The following is an 18634-nucleotide window of genomic DNA, read 5'->3' as shown; positions in this document are numbered from 1 at the left end:
GGCCTCCCAAAGTGCTGGGATTACAGGCGTGAACCACTGCGCCCAGCCAGAAAAGTTTTTGCTTTGGCCGCCAGGAATCTCAATGTTAATTTAGTGTTTTGCTTGGAGCTTTCATCTCAAATTTGACTCAGATATAACGCCTCCTGTTTCCCCTGTGGGATTTGGGATCTCTGTATTTTGACCATCATCTGTCAGAGATCTTTTACATGTTTTTTTCTCTCTGCTTGGAATCTGTCCCCTTCTCTCCCTTCAATTTTTAATTTTCTTTGGGCAAACTCCAACTCAGCTAAGCAGGTCTTGGCTTCAAAGATCAGTTCCTCTATGAAACTTCTCTGGTCTAATACTGAAATAAACGGGCTCACAAAGGATTCAGTATATTCTTGGTTACAGATCATTCTGTGCCCATTTTCCCCCATCACACCACGCTAGTAATCTCTCTTCTCCATGAAGTGGTAAAGGAGCCTTTACAAAGCAATGATTAGGCCGGGCATCGTGGCTCATGCCCATAACCCCAGCACTTTGGGATGCTGACGAGGGAGGACTGCTTGAGCCCAGGAGTTCAAGACCAGCTTGGGCAATAAAGCAAGATCCCCCATCTCTACAAAAAATTTTTAAAAATTAGCTGGTATGGTGGCACATGCTTATAGTCCTAGCTACTCAGAAGGCTGAGGCAGCAGGATGGTTTGATCCCAGGAGTTCCAGGCTGCAGTGAGCTGTGATCGCGCCATTGCAGTCCAGCCTAGGCGACAGAGCGAGACCCTGTCTCAAAAGAAACAAAAACAAAAAGAGCAGTAATTGAACCATGTCAACCCCTTCTAAAAACTCAATGCAGTGGCCTCCCTTTGCACATGAAATGAAATCTGAATTCCCTCCTGTGCTTTCCAGTGTCTATGAGGCACTCCATCAGCTGAGCCTTCCTACCTTCGGCCTCATTTCACTCTGCAACCCCTGCCCACAACTTACCCCTTATTCACCGTGCTTCAAACACACTAGCCTTCTTTCTGCTTCTTGAATAAGCCAAGCATTTATCCTTTGACATGCAATTTCCTCTGTCTGGAATGCTCTTTTCCCATATCTTTTCATGCCTGACTTCTCAACGTTTGGGTCTTACCTCAAATATTGATTCCACAGAGAGGCCTTCCCTGATCTCCTTGTAAAAATGCTCAATTCCGCACACAGTTCTTTACAATCCAATTACCCTAGTTTTTTTTTTTTCCACCACAGTACATATCGTTATGTAAAATAATTTTATGGACTAATTTATTTTATGTTTCTTATCTGTCTCCTCCCTATACAATGTAAGCTCTCTCTCGTTCCCTGCTATGCTGCTGACACATAAAAGAGTGCCTCGTCTGCCACAGTAGATGTTCAAACACATCTGTTAGATAAATGAATGATCACAGGTAATAGTTACTTGTATATTTTTCTTTCTCTCCAACCAGACTATGTCTCTTTTGAGGCAGGGTCCTTGCCTTGCTCATGTCTATATCTGCAGCATCCAGAGGTGCCTTGTTGCCAACTACCTGTTCTCCTCAACCTCAAGTGGCAGAGCTAACCACACACCTGGACACTGGGCACAGTGGCTCACGCTGGAATCGCAGCACTTTGGGCGGCCAAGGAAGATTGCTTGAGGCCAGGAGTTTGAGACCAGCCTGGGCAACATTGCAAGACCCTGTCTCTACAAAACAAGTAAAAAAATCAGCTGGGTATGGTGGTCTAGTATAGTCCCAGCTACTCAGGAAGCTGAGGTGTGAGGATGGCTTTAGTCCGGGTTGAGCTATGATCATGCCACTGTACTCCAGCCTGGGTGACAGTAAGACCCTGTCTCAAAAACAAACAAACAATAAACAACCCCCCACCACACACACCTGTTAAAGTAGAAGGGCCTAATATTTAACTCTCTCCTGCAAAGGCTGAGAATCTCCTCCCATTTGTCTTCATTCTGGGTCCTAGGTCTAAAAAGTCAAAGTACACTTTGTCTGGCCTGGCCCGGCCCAGCCCAGCCCAGCCTAGCCCCTTTTAGAGCAGAGATTCTAGCATATTGTCTTTTCAAGCTTATAGTTGGGCACTGACTAGACCAGGGGACAGGTATGCTAGAGCCAGCAGGGGCTGCTTAGAGTCACAGAAATCCCAGTGGCTTTTTGGAGGTGTTAATAGATGGAAAGCTGGAGGGGCCTCTGTGAGCCATTCACTTCTCCCCATCTTAAAAGTCTACTGTGATGCTAAGAGAGAAACCAAGTGCAGAGATTCTGGAGAACAGAGAGGAGATACGGGGAGAGAGTGTATATGCAAGAATGTGTCCTTCTTGGACCATCTTAGCTAATTCCTCTAATCAGAAGCTAGGTATCATCTATACATACATACATGACAGTATACACACATACATGATAGTATATATAAATACACACATGCTATTGACTGAATATGTATCCCCTCAACATTCCTATGTTGAAATCCTACCCCTCCCCACCCACATGGTGATATATATTAGGAGGTGGGACCTCTGGACAGAGCCCTCATGAATGAGTTTAGTACTCTTATCAAACAGGCTGCAGAAAGCTCCCTTGCCCCTTCGGCTGTACAAGGTTATAGTGAAAAGATGGCTGTCTGTGAACCAGGAAGTGGGTCCTCATCAGACACCAAATCTGCTGGTGCCTTGATCTTAGACTTCCCAGTCTCCAGGACTGTGAGAAACACATTGTTGTTTATAAGCCACCCAGTTCATGGTACTTTGTGACAGCAGCCCAAATGGACTAAGATGACCCACATATTTAATACTACTATATAATTATATGCTTGTCTGTCAGCATACTCCTTCTAGAATATAAACTCCATGAGGGCAGGTGGTAGGAAGTTGCTAATTTATATGGTGATTAGGATAGACATCTCCGAAATGACGAAATTTGAGCAGACCTTGAGGCAGAAGAGCAAACAGCACATGTAGGATTTAGCAGGAAGGCCAATGTGTCAGAAGAAAGCGAATGAGGGAGAAAGTGGTACAAAATAACACTGAGAGGCATGGATGTGTGTGTTGAGGAAGAGGAGAGAAGTGGCAGTGAAGATAACAGAGGACCCTGTATACCATGGAAAACCACTGGCTTTTCTGAGTGAAACAGGTAGGTTTTGAGCACAGGAGTTACGTGAACCAACTTGCAATGAGAAGGATCACTCTCATTATCTATGTTGGTAACAGACTTCAGGGGGACATGAAGAGACCAGTTAAGAAGGAGGCTATTGGCCAGGCATGGTGGCTCACACCTGTAATCCCAGCATTTTGGGAGGCCGAGGTGGGCAAATCATGAGGTCAGGAGTTTGAGGCCAGCCTGGCTAACATGGTGAAACCCCATCTCTACTAAAAATACAAAAAATTAGCAGGGCGTAGTGGCGGGCGCCTGTAATCCCAGCTACTTGGGAGGCTGAGGCAGGAGAATCGCTTGAACCCAGAAGGTGGAGGTTGCAGTGAGCCAAGATTGTGCCACTGCACTCCAGCCTGGGCGACACAGTGAGACTCTGTCTCCAAAAAAAAAAAAAAGAAGAAGAAGAAGGAGGCTATTAAGCCACTGCTCATGCCTGTAATCCCAGCACTCTGGGAGGCTGAGGCGGGCAGACTGCTTGAGCCCAGGAGTTTGAGACCAGCCTGGGCAACATGGCAAAACTCTGTCTCTGCAAAAACTTAGCTGGGTGTGGTGGTGCATGCCTGTAGTCCCAGCTACTTGGAAGGTAGCTTGAGAGGAAGATTGCTTGAGCCCAGGAGGTTGAGGCTGCAATGAGCCATGATTGAGCCGCTGTACTCCAGCCTGGGTGACAGAGTGAGAGACACTATTAAAAAAAAAAAGGCCATTATGACAATCCAGGCAAGAGACCACTGTGGCATGAACTACCAGGGTGGCAGTGATAAAAAGTGACCTGATATATGAACAATATTCTACAAATTATAAAGAACCCCCACCATTGTCAACTCATTTGACCTTTAAAATAGCCCTTGAAGGAGGTGTCATCACCATCTTTAGTTCAGAGGGGAGGGCATTCAGTGAAAAGAGAGAGGAAGTGACTTGCCCTGTCTTTTCCTATTCCCTCTGCAGACAGCCTACGGCAAAGCTCTCCCCATCGCCCCTCAACGTGTACAGCTGGCACTTACTCTTCCAGGAGGGCTTGTTGTCTCAGTCTGAGCATGACTAAGGAAGGTGAGGCACATCCACAAGAGGCCAACTAACAAGCTCATGCCTAATCATCCTGGTTAATGCAATAAGAGAGGAAACAGACTCAACATCCAAATTCTTTAAGACAATTCTAGGGCCAGCCGAATGAATCTTTTCATAGCCTAATGAAGACCATCAGGCTGCAAAGAAATTTATACAATGACCTGGCAGACAGACTCATGGTGTGTTTCCAAGGAAGAGAGGAGATGCCTAGGGAACAACAGTACCATCTGAGGCCAGTGCCAGGAGGGCAGCCTATCACAAAGTACTCTTCTCAGAAACAGGGCCTTGGGGAAGATAAAAATAACAGTAACTCCCCTCATACCTGGGGAACGATTTAGTTTCCAAAATGATTCCATATCCCTTCTTTCATTTGATCCTTTTAACACTCCTGTGGAAAGACCAGGTTGGTGTCACCATCTCCAGTATGCACATGAGGAACATTCTGCATGTGAGGAAGACCTGAGAGGTGAGATGACTGACCCAAGTCTCAAGGCAAGGGAGCCGAGGCTAGAATCAGCCCTCAGCTCTGCCTCTACTTGAGACCCCTTTAGATTCCATTTTGCTGCCCTGTTGGGGTTAGGGGAGGGGGAGGGGCATCACAGGCTTCTTCCTATGACTCAGCCTTCCTGAAAGCTCTCTCTCTGCTGAGGTGACTTTTTTTCATTGCAGGCTTTGCTAATGGAGTCTTCCTATATTTTCACACCTCACTCATGTGTCCCTAGGCTAGAGGAGGCTGGAATCAGGGTGTGGAAGTTACATTCTCCTGGCTCCCTACTGCTGCTTCTAGACCATCCTCCTATGAAAGCTCATGTTCTTCAGAGGCCAAACATGTACCCAACCATTGGCTCTTCCTTCTCACTGTTACTCATAGATATCTGGATTTCTACCCCTTGGTAAATGAAGACTTTTTGTTACTTAGCTCACTACCCACTGTTCCACCCCAACTCCTGCTCTAATCCTTGGAGGCAATCCATTCAGCTACCATGCCTCCAGTGACTCTCACCTCCACTCTACTCCAAATGCCTACTGCCATCACCACTGTCTGGTCCTTGCAATCCCTTGGAACAAATCCACTTCAGAATTTTAAGCATCCTATTCTCTGACCCCAACCTTCCATCTTTCCAGCTCTCTTGGGACTTATGTCCACTATAACCATTATATCACAAAGTTCTTTGGCATGTCAAACTTTCCATTTTCCCTATCCTAATTTAGCCTTGTATCCTTCCCACCCTGACTGCCTTCCTAGATCTAGTGGTCGATGATTTAAACTGCTCTCTCTGATTCCTGATTTCTTTACATACTCTCCCCCTTCCTCCCAGCTCTTGCTCTACTAGCTCAGCAAAAAAAACCTTAATTCTCAAGCTGTCTTTTCTCATCCCATATCTACTAGGTTGCTAAGAACCACAGAAGAAAACCATAGCTTTTGCAAACTGGCCAACTAGTCTCCAAGCATAGTTGGGCCCTGAAGTTTCCTGCAAATCATCCCCTTTTCTTTGGTCCATTTTTCCCCATCTTCTTTAAGACTAGTCCAGTCTATCAGCCCTCCTAACCCGTTCCCTGACGAGGCCTTTCTCTATTCACTGATGGACACACTCAATCTTCCCTCCTCTCTCAGAGAAAGTATGCCTCCTTTTGGCTTAAGACTGATGCCTCTCTGCCTATGCCCTTGATCCCACCACTCCTGAGGCCTTACTTTCTCCTCTTTCCTATATTCTTAACTGTTGCTTTTTGGAAGGTGCAAGCTGTCTGCTGACATATGTGCTTGAAGGACTCCCATTCTGAAAGATCTTCTTTGACTTAAGAGTCCCACTCATCACCGGCCTTTCTTTCTCATCAAAGTCCCCAATGCAATCTGCCTTCACCCCTCCACCACAGCACCAAGGCTGCTTTCGCTAAGATCCACCAATTACCCACAATGGTGGAATCCAATAGATGTTTCTCAGTACCTTGTTTTGCCAGAACTTTGTTATGCTGTGCTTTCCTTCAAATACGCTCTGTAGTTCTGGCCACAATATCAGATTCTTCTCACTTTGAATTTTCTAAATTTTCCTTCACATTGAATATTCCTTTTTCTCCTTGGTGGGCTTGCCTTCCTGTTCTCACCTCCTAAGCTTTGTTGGTTCCCAGGACTTCATCTTTGGTTAACTGTTATTTTCATTCACTGCATATTTCTGAGAAGTGAGTATCATTCACCCTAAAATTTCAACTGCTGTTTATACACTGGTGACTCCTAAATATTTAACTTCAGCACAGCACTCTTCCTTGAGGATTGGATCTGCATGGTCACTGCCTGTTAGATGTCATCTACATGACCATGGGCTCCCCGACCTTCCTTCTCTTCTATGGTGGGTTCCCTCTCTCAGTGGATGGTACCACCATCTATCCGGCCACCACATCTAGAAACCTGGGAGACAGTCCTCACTCCCTTCTTTCTCACATCTGATGAAATCCTCAAATCTGATTAAATTTACCTTGTGAACAGTTTTCAAATCCACTCTCTCTTCTCTAAACCTTCTGTCTCTGCCCTAAACCAGGCCTTTGTCACTTCAGATCTGGCCCACTCGAGTAACCTCCTAACTTGTTTAGGTTTCTCTAGTCTTGTCCCTCCTCAAATCCATGCTCAACACAGTAGTCAATAATCTATTCAAAACACAAACCTGTCTTGCCTCTAATTAAAAGCCCATTTAAGGTCTTCTATGATATATGCCTTGACCTTTCCAGGTTTTTCTCTTTGAGTCTCAGCATTATACTTTATGGTTGAGCAATTCCAAATTGCATGCAGTTCCTAGTATAATCGGTGCTATTTCTTATTCTTTTGCCCTTATTCATGTTGCCCCTCTTCCTGGAAAGCTCTCCCTCCTCTACCAGCCCTGATATGGCCATTTATACAGTCTCAGGCAAAGCATCACTTCCTCAAGTGTCCCTTGACCACCAAGCTTGGGTTAGGTATTCCTCCTTGTAATTTTCATATTACCCAAAGCATATCTCTGTCACTGCACTCGACATTGTTTTATAGTGTCTGTCTCCCCATAATACCTTGAAGATAAAAAGTGCCTGATTTTTGCTTTCCCATGCCAAACACAGATGGAGTTCAAATAAATAGTTAATGGATGAATGAATGAATGAATGAATCCTTCCCTGTTCCTTTTGGGTCTAGGTCTTTGGCTCTTAGTTTCTGTTATACTCAAGCCAATCCTGGAGCTCCAATTACCTCCCAGGTGCAAGGTCAGGCACAAGAGTAAGTCCAGCCCCTAGTCCCACCACCAGGCAGATGGCAACAGAACTAGGTCCTCTCTGGCCTCCCAGAGCTCAGGAAGGAAGTGAAGGAAAGAGTGAGGGAGGGAAGGAGGGCCAGGACTCTGGTAAGCTTACCCCTGGAGCATAGCCTGCGCACAGCTGAGGCAGTACTTGGTGGGAGGCCACAGGATGGAAGCAAGGGCCGGTGCCTTTGGGAGGTGCTGACAAAGTTGGTGGAATTTGAGGCAGAGTCCATTGAGTCTGAGTGTGGTTCCAAGGACCGGGCCAGACTATTCCCCAGGACAAAGGTTTCACCTGAAAAACAGTAAAACCAGAGTTAGAGCTTAGAAGGACTGCCAGAGTGCTGGCTCCCAGGTACCTGTTTGAGCAGAACAAGCAACAGCAAAAGAGAAAGCCCTAGGCTTTCTCAGGAGGCCTGTGTACCAGTCATGGTTGTGGCTCTCATGAGGTGACCTTAGTCAAGCTCAGTGTCACTCTCTGGACTTCAGTCTCTTTAGAAATTCTTTCTCTTAGACTAGATGGTCTTTGAGGCTTTTTCTGGTCTAGATGCCCTATGCTTTTTCTGGATAAGGAACATCTTAAACAAATGGAGCTATTCTAGGATGGAAGAGACTGCCTTAGACACAACATGCTAGAGCTGGGATACATTTGCTTAGATGAGGGTACTTTAAAAGGTGACCCTCTGCTCAACCAGCAGGATATGTCAGAAATGCTTCTTGATGCTTGGTTAAAGGCTTGTTTGCAAAGAATCTGCTCCTATGTTTCATCTCTCATTTTGTATCTGCCCTATTCTACAGAAACACTTCAAGGAATCTGGGGTTGATGAGCCGTGAGCTTGGGCATGGAGATCAGAATCAGGGGTATAATCTGGCTCTGCCATTCAGCAGAGTGCTTCTCGGAGAATGTTAGTCTCCTCATCTACAACATGGGAAGTCTCTTTCTTCCAAGGAGCTTATGAATATCAGAAAAGAATGGCTATGAAAGTCTTTCCTTGTAAAGAGAATCTTACCCTGATGTTTCTATACCCAGTCCCATGGACCAATACCAGGTGACAACACCCTATCACTGTACAAAGAACCTGAAGCAGACTCCTCATGATTGGGTTCTACCCAAACCAGATCAGTTCCTCAGCCCAGGCCACAGCATTCTCTGCTTGTGGAGGGTGTCTTGAGTACTGGAGCATAACACTGTCCTTTATCATTTTTCAAAAACATCAAGTGTTTAGGTAATGCTTGGGATTTGTTCGGAGCCTCTGACGAACACTAACTTTGAGCATATTGTCTGGCACACAGTAAGTCCTCAATGTTAAGATGGTTTAGGATTTAAGGACTGCTTTCTAATACTTACCTAAAATTGCTTGGCAACTATAAGCTCAAAGTAAAATCTAGGATTAGACGGCTATTTGCCTTTATATCAAGGAGGCTAACTGTTGAAACCCTTTCCTAGAAGTGGTTCTGAAAAGATAAGTCTTTGAGGGTCCATAATACCTAAGCCATATCCCACCTCCTTTCTGCAGATGAGGGTTCTGATTCCTATTTTCCAGGAAAAATGACTAGCAGGGTCCCATTTTGAGACATGAATGGGAATCCAATCCAGGATATAGGAGACCTGGGTTCTACACCTGGGCTCCTGCCTTTCACTAGGTATGTGATTCTAGACAAGTAGCTTGTCTTCTCTAAGCACCAGCTTCTTCATGTGTAAAATGGGGAAAAATCATCCCCTATCATGCTGAGAACATCAAATGAGAAAATGGAAAGGGATGAACTTTATGAACGTGAAAAATTATTATTTTGTATTTCATTCGGAGTTGAAGTGGCAAATCTAAGCTGTCTGTGATAGTTCAAGAAAAATATTTCATTCAATTTCTGCATTTATCAGCAGGGTAACCTCACCCTTCTAGTTCTCATTTTATTCAGTTAAGACTGGGGATAGTATTGTCTGCCTCACATGAGCTAACAGATGTGAAGAATAATTATGATGACAAAGCCAGGGGCTGACCAGGTGCTGATGCAAACCATTCAGTGTCTCTTCCTTTCAGCAATGCTAAGAACACTGAGACGCAGATTCTGAGTTGAAGGGTCTGAAAATCTGGACTGATGGCAAGTCATGAAATCTTACCCTAATGAGATATACTGAAAGCATCATGCTCCAAAGCTCTGGGAGGTCCTAATCCTCACAAGGCTGATCAAACGAGGCTCTCTTTGGTAGGACAGTGCCAGGATAGAAGATTGCAAATACTTTTTTTTTTTTTTTTTTGAGACAGAGTCTCACTCTGTCACTCAGACTGGAATGCAGTGGCACAATCTCACTGCACTCCACTGCAACCTCCACCTCCTGCGTTCAAGCAATTCTTATGCCTCAGTCTCCCAGGTAGTTGGGACTACAGGTGCGTGCCATCACGCTCCACTGATTTTTTTTTTTTTTGTATTTTTAGCAGACACAGGATTTCGCCATGTTGGCCAGGCTGGTCTTGAACTCCTGGCTTCAAGTGATCTGCCCACCTTGGTCTCCCAAAGTGTTGGGATTATAGGTGTGAGGAACCGCAGCTGGCCTGAAGACTGCAATACCTTCAAACTGTGTTCTACAGAGCCCTGTGAGCCCTCCACAGGGAGGCCAAGTAAGTAGAGCTATGGGCCTCATCCCAGCTTCTCTGGTTTTAATTTTTATGCACTGGAGTGTGGGAGTGTGTACAAATTTCATACACAATTGAAATTACACATGCCTGTAATCCCAGCACTTTGGGAGGCTGAGGCGTGAGGTCGAAAGTTCGAGATCAGCCTGACCAACATGGAGAAACCCCGTCTCTACTAAAAATACAAAATTAGCCGGGCGTGGTGGCACATGCCTGTAATCCCAGCTACTCAGGAGGCTGAGGGAGGAGAATTGCTTGAACCTGGGAGGTGGAGGTTGTGGTGAGCTGAGATCGCGCCATTGCACTTCAGCCTGGGCAATGAGAGTGAAAGTCCAGCTCAAACAAACAAAAACAAAAACAAAAAAAAAAAAAAAGGAGGGCCTTTTAGCAATCAGAACTGCCCAACAATAAAATCAATTGCCAAAGATAGAGAAAACCTGTTATCAGGAATATTTAAGCAGAGGTCAGACGACCACCCTCATGTGTTAGGCTACATACTAGATCATCTCTAGAGTACTTTCCACTTCCAAGATGCAAAGATTCCACGCTCATAACCAAGCTTTCCCCTTTATGGGTGTGAACTGAGTGACTAAGGAACTAGAGATGCTGATCTAAGAAAATTCTTACACAAACGCAGGACCCAAAGACATAGCACAGTCCTTGTGCATGCTTAAACTCTCAGTGTTAAACAAACAAACAACAATCCCTCTCTGAACTACTTCCCACATCCTTTACTACTCTTTCAACAAATACTATTAAATACTTACCATGTGACAGTTAGGATGATGGATACTGAGAACGGTGAAAAAGATATTGTCCCTATACTCATGGAGTATTTACTATAGTGGGGCAGATGACAAAATACAGGTAGCTAAAAATATTAGCAACTATTGTAATTATAACAAAGGAAAGAAACAGGATATTAAGAAGACAGTATTGGGTGCATCTCTTTTGGATGAGGAGAGCCTTGGAGGTCTTCCTGACACCTTGAAGTTTAAGCTCTGGTCCCAAGAAGGTCCACCTGAAAAGCGGACATGTGCCAGTGTGCTTCAATGAATTATGAGCATTTGCATCATCTTAAAACTCTGACAATTCTAGGTTGGAAACCTATGTGGGGATCAGGGCGCATCCTGATATTTCAGTTTTTATTTGGCTTTAACCATTGTGAATCTTGGGATTCTGGCAGTTTATAACTAACTCAGAAGACCGGGTTGACAACTGGAAAGAAAGGCACAAGGTACCATTGTCATGGGCAACGAACCACTTCCTCTAACAGAGAGGAACCTGAGAATCCTAAAACAGCAGACTCGGAGTTTAATGCTGGGTAGATTTCAGTTATAGCTAAACTTAATAGTCACTGGGACCAGTGAAATCAATACAATCTTCTGCCTCATACTGAGCCAGAATGAGTGCACCCGGCCGGGCCTCTTTTACTTAGTCTTCACTAGCCACTTATTTGATCTAGTCACATGCATAGTTCTGCTCTGACCTCACTTCCCCCAGGAATCTTCCCTTGACCTCTTCTTTCACCGTACTCCTGGCTCATCATGCCTTGCTGGGCCAGAGTACCTCTGTGCTCTGTTTTGACCACATACATGTTCATATTGTCCCTAATACTGAAGGTAGGGACAATATCTTTTTCACCATTCTCAGTATTTTTTAGGGTGATAAAAAAATACATATTAAAAAAAATTTTTTTTTGAGACAGAGTTTCGCTCTGTCACCCAGGCTGGAGTGCAATGGCGCAATCTCAGCTCACTGCAACGTCCGCCTCCCAGGTTCAAGCGATTCTCCTGCCTCAGGCTTCCGAGTAGCTGGGATTACAGGCATGCACCACCAACGCCCAGCTAATTTTTGTATTATTAGTAGAGACAGGGTTTCACCATGTTAGCCAGGTTGGTCTCGAACTCCCGACCTCAGGTGATCCACCTGCCTTGGCCTCCTAAAGTGCTGGGATTACAGGCGTTAACCACTGTGCCCAGCTGGGCTTCTTTTACTTAGTCTTCACCAGCCTCTTACTTGATCCAGCCACATGTATAGTTCTGAAGAAGAGACTCTGCTCTGACATCGCCTCCCCCAGGAATCCTCCCTTGACTTCTTTCACTGTACTCCTTGCTCATCATGCTTTGCTGGGCCAGAGTACCTCGGTGCTCTGCTTTGACCACATACATGTTCACATATCTCTCCCTGTCTCAGCTCTTTGAGTGCAGGGATGGAGTCTGTCTCACCTCTGTCTCCCTACAGTCTAGTATAGAATTGGGCACAGAGTAAGTACTGTAAATATTTGATGACCTAAAGTAAAACAACTGGCCTGGATTATTCAAAATGCCAATGTCATGTCGTGAAAGATAGGAAAAAAAAGTGCTGGATAACTGTTCTAGATAAAGGAAACTAAAGAGACAGGAGAATTAAATGCAGTGGATGATCCTTTATTGAATCCTGGATTAGGAAAAAACAGCTATAAAGGACATTAGTGTGACAACTGGGGGAAATTCTAACATATATAACTATATAACGGGGGAAATTCTAACATATATAAACTACATATATTACTACATAATAGCTAGTAGTATTTTATTTATTTATTTATTATTATTATTTTGGAGATGGAGTCTCACTTTGTTGCCCAGGCTGGAGTGCAGTGGCACACTCTTGGCTCACTGCAACCTCCGCCTCCTGGGTTCAAGTGATTCTCCTGCTTCAGCTTCCCGAGTAGCTGGGATTATAGGCGTGCACCACCACGCCCAGCTAATTTTTGAATTTTTAGTAGATACAGGGTTTCACCATGTTGGCCCGGCTGGTGCCTAGTAGTATTTTATTAATGTTAAATTTCATTAATCTTTTTTTCTTTTTGAGACGGAGTCTCGCTCTGTCGCCCAGGCTGGAGTGCAGTGGCGCAATCGCTGCTCACTGCAAGCTCCGCCTCCTGGGTTCACGCTGTTCTCTTGCCTCAGCCTCCCGAGTAGCTGGGACTGCAAGCGCCTGCCACCACGCCTGGCTAAGTTTTTGTATTTTTAGTAGAGATGGGGTTTCACTGTGTTAGCCAGGATAGTCTTGATCTCCTGACCTCATGATCTGCCCGCCTTGGCCTCCCAAAGTGCTGGGATTACAGGTGTGAGCCACCATGCCTGGCCTCATTAGTTTTTATTTATGTTAAATTTCTCAATCATAATAATACTATTATGTTCCTTATTCTTAGGAGATAAACACAAAAGTATTTAAGGATAAAATCTCTCATCTGCAGTTAATTCTCAAATGGTTCAGTAAATGAAAAACATTTTAAATATACAGGTATTCAACAAGTATGTATATTTATATGTGTATATATAGTTAGGAGAAACAGTAAATACTGCAAAAAGTTAAGTGGTAAAGGTAGGCAAAGAATTTATGGTTGCTTATTGTTCTATTTTTGTAATTTTTCTGTAGGTTTGAAATTTTTAAAATAAAATATTGGAGAAAAAAAGTAATAGTCTCAACTTAGGTAGGAAAGCTTAATGGGGGAGATATGAAATCTCCCTGAGCTTTGGGTGACTACCTGCTATATCGGAAGTGCATGGTCAGTTGGGCCAGGACTGTAAGTGGTAGGGTAGTTTGGAGGCAAGGCTATAGGAAAGGGAGAGGGCCAGTAAGCACCCAGATAACAGAGGTGGTACCTATGGGATGTCTAGTAGAAGCGTGTAGCCAGGCAGAAGGGCAGGAGTCATAAATACCAGATCCAAAGGGCAAAGCAAAAGACAGCTCTTGTACAGATTGAGCTCTTTGGCAGAGGTTTGGGTAGCTAATCAGAAAAACACAGGAAATGATAAGATCAGAGGTGGGGCAAAGGGTCAGTAAGGCAGGCAAGCAGGCAGGAAGGTAGGCAGGCAGGCAGGCAGAAAGGATACACTAAGAAGCACAGAGGAATTAGAAGTTTAGGCAAGGCTCTGGCTTGTCTGGGCATAGTTAAAGGCTAATTTCAGGGAAGCAAATAGCAACTAGAGTGAGAGCAGACAAGTTGCGGAGCACCCATGATGAGAAACAGCTTAAGAGCAGAGGAGGACACAAAAAGTGGGCTCAATCTCTCTGAAAATGGGGAAGGGAGAGGTAGCAGCCAATGGCAGAATGTGATACCTTGGTCTTTGTTTCTCTTAGCTGGTGAGGCAAGAAGAGTCTGGCTAAAGTTTGCTTCCTCTTATCTAGTGGCTGAATCAGAGAGATGTAAATCGGGGCAGAATTCCCAGGAAAGGTCATGCCCCAGTCCCAAACCACTTTTGGGACTGCAGGCCCATGAGGTACATCCCTACCAGTCTCTGAATGCTGCTACCAGTATATTTCTCTCACTTCTTAATGATGGCATTCCATTTAAGAATTCGGAGTTCCTATTTCTTGGAGAAATCTCTTTTTAAACTAGCAGCTACACTAATGGATATGCTACCCCCATTCATGCATCCCTTCTTTCAGAATCCCAGGTAGGCCTAATTTTCACATCTGAAATGTAGATCAGAGTTCCTGAATGCCTAACTGGAGGTATTTAACAACTTGCCTTTGTCTGTACCAGCTCTACCATGCCCAGTCCAGACTCCCAGTGCAGCATTCTAACTGCAAGTCAAAATGCCTTTTTCTATTCTCAGAGACTCTGGTACTGAAAGAAAGCAATCTAGCATGGGTTAGGTGAGGAGAAGTTCCCTCCACAGAAAAGGATCAGCCAGGGGATCACAGAAATGGCTGCAGGGATCAGATGGTCTGGCCCCCACAAAGAGTATTTAAAATTCAGGTATCTTTTTGACCTGCTTGCAAGTCACATAAGCAATACGGATTTGGGTACAGAAGAATCTATGAGGAAAAGGGGGAAGGGGAATGGGGGAACAGTCACTTCCCTGGGCACATTCTCTAGAAGCAGTGCTTTTATCGGAGGTGATTCTGTTAAGACTGTGATGAAAAGACACCAGGGAAGGCAGTGTGGAAACAAGACTTGTTTGTGTAGAGGAAGGTCGGAAAAGACACCTTTCAGAATTGTGCCCTCCCATCAACAGACAGCACAGCGCCCACACTGACAGCACCCCTCTCTATTTCTCTGCTCAGGACACAATCTGCAGGGCTTTTTTAAGGGCCTTTCCTCCCTCTCAGTAATGACCTACCTTGCTATGTTTAAGGCTGAGCTTTTCTTCCCTCCCTTGTTCTGTGTCCTGGGTTCCAGATGAGAGATGAGAGTTCCATTCAATCTTTAATCTCTCTCGGAAGTACTTAGTCACTGATCTGGCCACGTGGCATCTGCTTTCCCATTGTGGGTCTGGTATGTTAACTAAGAAAGTTATTTTCCAGCCGAGTTAGAAATAGCAGGAACTTGAATTGACTTGCTAGACTGGCAGTGCTGGAAGTTAGGGCCATGTGCCAAAGGAAAGAATAGATGGCCAATCACCAAGGAGCACATTTCTCAATCTGTAGCCTGAGACTAAACCTTCCTGCTGGCAAGGGAGATCTGTGTTAGGCCTTTGCTGCCAGGTTCACACTGGGAGACATTCTGTGACTTCTCGGTGGCTCCACGTGCAGTCTGAAACTCAGAAGGGGAATCGTGAACCACCTTTTATCTAGGGATAAGGATCTAGAGGAAACAGGAGTAATACTAGAGACAGAAAACAAGATCCTGAAGAAAAAGTAGATGAGAGGAGGCTGAAAAGTCTCAGATATGGCAAAGGTAAGGGACAGAAAAGCAGACCTCTGGATAGTAGGTGCCAGGCCAGTAGTTCTGAAGGCCTGGGCCCCTGCAGGTGCTGCTGCTAGCCCTGTCCCCCACTCTCAGCCCAGGCCCCATCCCAGCTCCTACCTGGTAGGTACCTGTCGTGGCTGTGGCTGTACTCTGTGGCAGTGAGTGACAAGTGAGTCTGTGTAAAGGGCTGGTTGCCAAACAGATTGTCACTACGAAGGTTGTGGCAGAGTTTCTCCAGGAAGCGGAGGACGTAGGTGATGCTGTTGACTGCTGGGAGGTTGAGGGTATGCTGTTCCCGGTCAAACACGGCTGTGGAGTGAGTAAACAGGGCCAAGCATGTCAGCCTGGCAGTGGAGTACAGCACTGGGCAGGAGGAGTACAGCCCACTGCTTGTCTCAGGCTTACCTGGTTACACAAAGGGAACCAGTGCCCCACATTTCCTTCCTCCCTCCCTTTAACTCCCTCCCTCGAGGGCTTTGATTTTTGTCTCCAACTGTAAAGGGCTTGCAAATATGGGAGTGGCCAGGCCAGGTCTGTTGCACCCTGGGCTCTGGAATGATTTTTTTCAACCTGTGAAAACAACTGTGAACATAATTCTGTCTGCTCCATCACTTGGCTGGACCTCCCCCAGGAAATCGGCTCATTTAGGGTGCTATTTTCACAAGAACTGCCTAAGAACAGAGAAGCTGGGCAGAACAGTAGAATATAGCCATAGCCAGCAATGGTATGGGTACACAATTTCCGATCTATATAAGGGCACTAGAATTTTGGCAACATTTGGAACTGTTTCATGCTTGGTGTTAGTTTACTTTCTATCATTCTTTTCTGTAAAAATGTATCAGCATAATCCTTACAAAGCAAAGACCTGTGTATTTGTCCCTCAGGGCAGCAAGGACTTGGGGATTTGGGGAGATAGGTCATTCTCAAGAACCAATTTTGAGGCAGAAGAAGAACCCTAGAGGGGTATAGGTGAGAGCAGCTAAAGAGAAGCAGTTAGGCTAGGTTCCTACAGACCACTACACAGAAACAAAGAAGAGACCAGGGAGTAGCCTGGGCCTCAGAAGGGACATAAGGCTTAATTTCCCAGGCACTTCCCAGTGTTTTTTTTTTTTTTTTGAGATGGAGTCTTGCTCTGTCACCCAGGCTGGAGTGCAGTGGCACGATCTCGGCTCACTGCAACCTCGCCTCCCAGGTTCAAGTGATTCTCTTGCCTCAGCCTCCCGAGGATCTGGGACTACAGGCGTGCACCACCATGCCTGGCTAATGTTTTGTTTTGTTTTTTTTTAGTAGAGACAGGGTTTTGCCATGTTGGCCAGGCTGGTCTTGAACTCCTGACCTTAGGTGATCCGCCCGCCTCAGCCTCCCAAAGTGCTGGGATTACAGGTGTGAGCCACTGCACCTGGCCAGTTCCGTCTTCTATAATAATTGCCTGCCTGTCTGCTCCATCTTCCTCACAATTAATCCCTAGTCTGGGTCCCCACACCACTGTGTACACATTTCCCTATTATAGCACTTCTCACAGTTAGCTATAGCACTTCTCACATACATTCTTCTTTTTCACTGGCATGGAGCCTAAGCTGTCATCTTCTATTCTCCCCTTCTCCTGGCCAGTGTCTGACAATCACCTGACACAGAGTAAGGGTTCAATAAATGTTTGCTAAAATAATACAGTCTGGTTATTGATGGGGTCTTCCATGCCAGCTGGGTTTCCTGAAGCTGGTTATTACAACCTGCTAGGGAGGAGGAGCAGGGGATTATGGAATAGCATCAGTTAAGACTGAAAGGCTCTAGGTCAAGTCTTTAGGTTTAGTGGCTAAATAGGATTTTGGATTTAGGAAAACTGAAACAGAATCAGGGCACAGTAGAAAAAGTAAGTATTCTGTGAGAGCAAAATATACTGTGCCACTGAATCAAACTCTCATAGCAGTAAAGAAAAAGGAAATGACTTTTCCCAGCCACCCTGGGATTTAATTCTCTTCTTCTGAGCCTGGTTTAGGACCAGGAAGCTAAGGAGTCAAAGGAATGAGAGAGGAGTTCATTGGTTCCTGAAACCAGGTGGGAGGCTGTGATAGTCTGGAGAAACCCCTCTGCTGCCACAACATAGCCCCCTCTGGATTCTTTCTCCTATACTTTCTGTATGGAAAGGCCAATCAGGTAGATGGGGGGAATCGGTTTAGAGGCTCAGTGAAGCAGAATCTGTGGGTATTCTCTTTGGCAGAGGTATGCATAAGGCTCAGAGGGGCTCTTGGGGGGTTGGAGATAAGGAATGGAATACCTTCATATTTTTCCAGAGCCTACAGGTATGAAGTGGGAGACAGGATGCCTTACAAGAAATCAACCAGTTGAGAAAGTGGGTCCTTCTGGCTGGGAGGCAATATGAGCCAAACAGTGCTTACCTGAGATAACCTCACCACCATGGCCTTGCTTGAGGAAGCTGAAGACGGTTTTCTGGTGATAAGCACAGTCGATACAGGCCTGGACAGCCTGCTGCAACACCACAGACGCACGGGCTGGTCCAAAATGGTCAGGGAGTTGCTGGACCTTCTTCTTATCTAAGTGGGGGCCTGTGCTGCCATTCTTGTTCAAGTAGATACAAACTATGGGAGACAAAGAATCAAAGAAGCTTTAAGAGTTTCTGGGATAGAGAAGTCAGAGAACGGTATCCTATTCCATCTTTTATACCTTGGCCTCTGGTTCCTAACAGAATTCCTAGCAGCTAAGCTGGTGAAATGCTGTGGGAGGTAGAGGTGGAGGGTCAAGAAGAGGCTGTGCCCAGCTACTGCCAACCCAAACTGCATGATCAAAGTCTGTGGGAAGACTGGAAGAGTGGCCCAGACCAAAGGCCAAGACACAGAG

General features: G+C 45.4%; 1 protein-coding gene across 23 annotated transcripts in view; it reads right to left on the bottom strand.

The window, feature by feature from the left end:
- Window positions 1–18634, bottom strand: part of SCMH1 (Scm polycomb group protein homolog 1) — a 232510-nt gene that overhangs the window by 2229 nt on the left and 211647 nt on the right. For 17 of the 23 annotated variants that reach the window (XM_023221305.2, XM_026455720.1, XM_023221289.1 and 14 more), the window contains 4 exons: window positions 18175–18375; window positions 15896–16087; window positions 7575–7754; window positions 4525–4590 (listed from right to left, as the gene is read on the bottom strand). In XM_023221305.2, coding sequence (XP_023077073.1) covers window positions 4525–4590; window positions 7575–7754; window positions 15896–16087; window positions 18175–18375 — 639 coding nt within the window. Of the gene's footprint in view, window positions 1–4524; window positions 4645–7574; window positions 7755–15895; window positions 16088–18174; window positions 18376–18634 lie in introns of those variants that run through there. The other 6 variants (XM_023221302.2, XM_023221301.2, XM_023221296.2 and 3 more) reach the window with 3 other exon arrangements.

The sequence above is a fragment of the Piliocolobus tephrosceles genome, chromosome 1, assembly GCF_002776525.5.
Source record: "Piliocolobus tephrosceles isolate RC106 chromosome 1, ASM277652v3, whole genome shotgun sequence".
NCBI classification, from domain to species: domain Eukaryota; kingdom Metazoa; phylum Chordata; class Mammalia; order Primates; family Cercopithecidae; genus Piliocolobus; species Piliocolobus tephrosceles.
Note: the sequence above shows the minus strand (reverse complement) of the source record. Positions and strands in the feature narration are given on the sequence as shown.